General features: G+C 36.3%; 1 protein-coding gene across 2 annotated transcripts; it reads left to right on the top strand.

Annotated features, from left to right (window-relative positions):
* On the top strand, positions 1-4,247 carry LOC105170927 (signal peptide peptidase 1-like). 2 transcript variants are annotated; one of them, XM_011091867.2, is made up of 12 exons: positions 1-166; positions 695-783; positions 1,355-1,470; positions 1,565-1,716; positions 1,840-1,925; positions 2,543-2,670; positions 2,876-2,926; positions 3,052-3,138; positions 3,242-3,311; positions 3,456-3,592; positions 3,676-3,753; positions 3,934-4,247. In XM_011091867.2, the coding sequence occupies exons 2-12, from the start codon at positions 744-746 to the stop codon at positions 4,009-4,011; spliced, it is 1,023 nt and encodes a 340-aa protein (XP_011090169.1). In that variant the 5' UTR covers positions 1-166; positions 695-743; the 3' UTR covers positions 4,012-4,247. The 2 variants fall into 2 exon arrangements, with proteins under 2 accessions (XP_011090169.1, XP_011090168.1); XM_011091866.2 differs by having other exon boundaries at positions 683-783.

The raw sequence follows: 4,247 nt of genomic DNA, 5'->3' as shown, positions 1-4,247 counted from the left end.
CTGCCCCCTTTCTTCAGTGTGTAAAAAGAACTAAAACCCTTTTCTCTCTCTGGATATGTGTGAAATTTGCACAGATTGAAGGTGTTCCGATCTGTGTGTTCGAAATTGAAGATTAGCATACAGGGGGAGAGAGAAAGATCTGCACCGATTTCTTCTTGTTTTTGAGGTTTGTGCACGAGCCTCTCTTGATTTATGTGTTTGTTTGTGTAATTGTATCTATGTGTGGACATGTTTGTATAGGTTTGATCAGTATATGTGTATTTATCCGTTCATTTGTGCGAATAACATGAATTTTTGATATGGGTCTTGGTTTACTTCAAGAATTAATTAAAATGTTGTTGTGGGGATATGGTTATTCATTAATTGGAGGGAATTTCTGTCATATTCGTCTTCTACCTCTTGACATGATCTTGAGATTATTCATCGGGAACGCTTTTGTATTAACGCTGGACAAAGAGAAAACATAAGGAATTGAATGATTTAAAAGATTGGAGTTTTGTTCCCTTTTCACTCTACCACGGTATCTTGGTTCAGATTTATATGTTTCTTGCCAAAGGGATGAATGCAGAGAAGTTACTCTGTGATTCCTTTATGGGTCTGTCTCATCATGTGAAGGATCTTGGAAAGATCATGTCTTGATGTATTTGTTGATTTTCATAATCTTGTATCTTGACTTTCGTAGTGATTCTGGTAGTTGCTTTGGAGAAGTATTGAGGACAGTTCAGAATTTTTCAAGATTTAGAATGAAGAATAATGAGCGTCTTGCGAATTTGGCTCTAGCAGGTATGACTTCTTCTGTTTCAGTGAATTAATTTGGTTTTGGTTATTGATTTTTTTTTCCCACACTAGTGAATTGAAGCTACTATGTTATTTCCTCTCTGGTGTTGTGTTAAATTTACACTTTTTCGCTATATGTTCAGTTGCTTACTGATTTCTGAATCTTGATTAACATATTTGTGGCTAAGATGGTCTAGAATGTTTATGAATCAAGCTGGAAAATCAATCCTTGATAAATGTTTTCCTCATTCAGCATTTCATTGTTTTAGTAGCCCAAAGTCTTGATGCAATAGCTGTGTAAGATATAACCATACTATTGTAGGTTTTTGTTAAGGTAAAATTTCCCTCCTGATTTACTCATGGACCTGATCAGAGTCATGTATCTATCATTATCTGTGTTTTGTCTGCTCAGACTTGCATTTAGGCATTTATGTTATCTGAAAGTTCAAGCTCACGTCTGATTGAATGACTTGTGAATAAAGTACTGGAAAGTTTGGAGGTTGGGTACAGTCCATCGCAGTGCATCATTTGCTCTGCCTTTTCACATTCTGACCACATGCTTTATCATTGATTACAGGTTTGACCATAGCCCCGCTCTTCGTGAAGATAGACCCAAATTTAAATGTCATCCTGACAGCTTCTCTAACTGTGTATGTTGGGTGCTATCGCTCTGTTAAACCAACTCCACCATCAGTAAGTTGGGCTTCTACCTGCATCTCCTGTGATTAAATGTTGTACCCCTAGGAATCAGTTTTGACCATCTCATTTCATACTATGAATTTTTCAGGAAACAATGTCAAACGAACATGCTATGCGGTTTCCGTTGGTTGGGAGTGCAATGTTGCTATCACTGTTTTTTCTTTTCAAATTTCTATCGAAAGACTTGGTTAATGCTGTATTAACGTGCTATTTTTTCGTGCTCGGGATCGCTGCTCTTTCGTATGTTCTTCCATATTGGCTATTTTTTTAATGTTTGTTTAGCTGAGTTTATTTTTTATGAGTTTATTAAGAGAATTGTGGTATTTGTCTGTTAATCTTGCTTCTTTCGTGTCAACTTTGTAGGGCAACATTGCTACCAGCAATTAAACGATTCCTGCCAAAAACATGGAATGATAATCCCATCATATGGCATTTCCCATATTTCCGATGTATGTACCCACCAATAACTCTGTCTGATTTTTATTTTTTGTCTCTTAATGTATTGCAATAGTATGTTGCTTTTGGATGCATGCACTTGAATTTTGCTTTGTACTGTTCATTGAGGCAATGCAACATACTACAAAGGCTCATTTCCTCTTGGAAATGCTAGTTGCTTTGTCAAGCATGATTCAGTTTTCTCCTTGATACGACCACATTTGTTTCATTTCATGGGAATGGTTATGTATATATTTATATATTTGAGAATAAGTGCATAACGTGATAGACAAGGAGTATCAACTCTATTGGAGGGTGAAAAGTGAAGTTGCAGAAGAACCTTACAACTTCAAAAGGAAAACATTAATAAAGATCTCACTGTTTCAACTGTCAGCCAAAATTAAGGGAGAAGGTCTGAGAATATATTGCTTCAGAAATGTATTCTTTGTGTTAAGCAACGTTTATTGGTAAAGTCTGATGGATATTTTGACAAGACGTATTCAGAGAGGAAAGCAAGCTTGTTTCTTGGATAACTTGTGTGTTTCCCTAGAAGCTTTCTGTTTGGTCTGCTTGACATTGTATTGCTTGTAAGATGCAGAATGATATTTTTCTTTACACATTTGTTGCACAGCTTTGGAGGTCGAGTTTACAAAATCACAGATTGTCGCGGCAATTCCCGGAACCTTCTTTTGCATTTGGTATGCTTCCAAGAAGCACTGGCTGGCTAATAATATATTGGGGCTTGCTTTCTGCATTCAGGTTTGTTGGCAGAACACTCTTATATTTTGCCTTTACGCCCCCAACTTGCACAAGATTGTGCAATTGCATGAAACTGAACTCGTATACCTTGAAATTCAAAGCTTTTGTAGCAGTGAATTATTTGAGTTTGTTATCAATTTTCTTTAAGTATAAGAGCTTTAGCTGACCTTTTCCATATCCATTTTCTATCTTAAAACAATCTCAGGGAATTGAAATGCTTTCACTTGGCTCATTTAAGACTGGTGCTATTCTCTTGGTAAGAACTTGATTAATTATTTCTTTTTCATCTGAGGGTGTGGATGTCCAGATTACTTTCTGATTGATACTATTCTATGCTACATCTAATGTTTCTTTACGTGATGGTATTTTTGCGAACTGCAGGCGGGACTTTTTGTATATGACATTTTCTGGGTTTTTTTTACTCCAGTCATGGTTAGCGTAGCTAAATCTTTTGATGCTCCAATAAAGGTCTGTAATTCGAATCTATAACATATCTACCTAGCATGGCTGATTACGTTTCCATATTTCTGCTTCCACTTGATCTACTACAATCATGCTTCATTTTTTTCAGCTTTTATTCCCAACATCAGATTCTGCACGTCCCTTTTCGATGTTAGGACTTGGTGATATAGTGATCCCTGGTACGGACTTCAAAATTTCAGATTTTAGAATTGTGTATTGGAATATATTCTCGTCAACCCGCTGCAGACTAATGGTACAAGTGCATATCTGGATAATTTATAGCGGGATAAATTGTATAATTGTTTTTTTTTTTTAATTTTCAGGAATTTTTGTTGCATTGGCACTAAGATTTGATGTTTCCAGAGGAAAAGAGAGCCAATATTTTAAGAGCGCTTTTGTAGGATATACAGTTGGTTTGGTCGTCACAATCATTGTAATGAACTGGTTTCAAGCAGCACAGGTGAGTAAAATTTTCTCAACGAGGCTGAAGTATCCAATCCACGCTCATTTTGTATGTATTTATGCCTTCTTAATTTCTTCCAGCCTGCACTGTTGTATATTGTGCCTGGTGTTATTGGATTCTTGGCTGCACATTGCTTATGGAATGGGGAAGTCAAACCCGTGAGTTTACACTCTTGCTATTCCTTCTTTTTAATTTTAACATTTACACTAAAAAGTTGAATAATTCTGTTCGATTATGCCCCACTATGGCCGAAATAATGTTTTATAAACTGTTAAATTTCAGCAAGCCAGATCATGCTAAAGACATTAGTATCTTTAACATGTTGTCTTTCTGTGTAGTTGTTGGCGTTTGACGAGTCTAAAACAAGTAGCGCTTCTGAAGAAACGGATGCAGACTCGAGCAAGAAAGCGGACTGATTTTGATTGGTAGATTTTGAGGTGAAGGGTTCAAATTTTACTTACAAAGAAGGTTGAGGACATATATGACAAAGCTCTTCAGTAGTCATCGACTAACTTATGAAACCACATATTGTTGTACCAGATTTTGGTAATTAGCAGAAACAATATTAGCACCTTCTTGCCCGCTTTAAGATGATCCCTGAATGTGAATCCATAATCAGATCTTAATGTCATAAATTTTGATTCCTTCTCCA

This window comes from Sesamum indicum, linkage group LG9 (assembly GCF_000512975.1).
Source record: "Sesamum indicum cultivar Zhongzhi No. 13 linkage group LG9, S_indicum_v1.0, whole genome shotgun sequence".
NCBI lineage: Eukaryota > Viridiplantae > Streptophyta > Magnoliopsida > Lamiales > Pedaliaceae > Sesamum > Sesamum indicum.
Note: the sequence above shows the minus strand (reverse complement) of the source record. Positions and strands in the feature narration are given on the sequence as shown.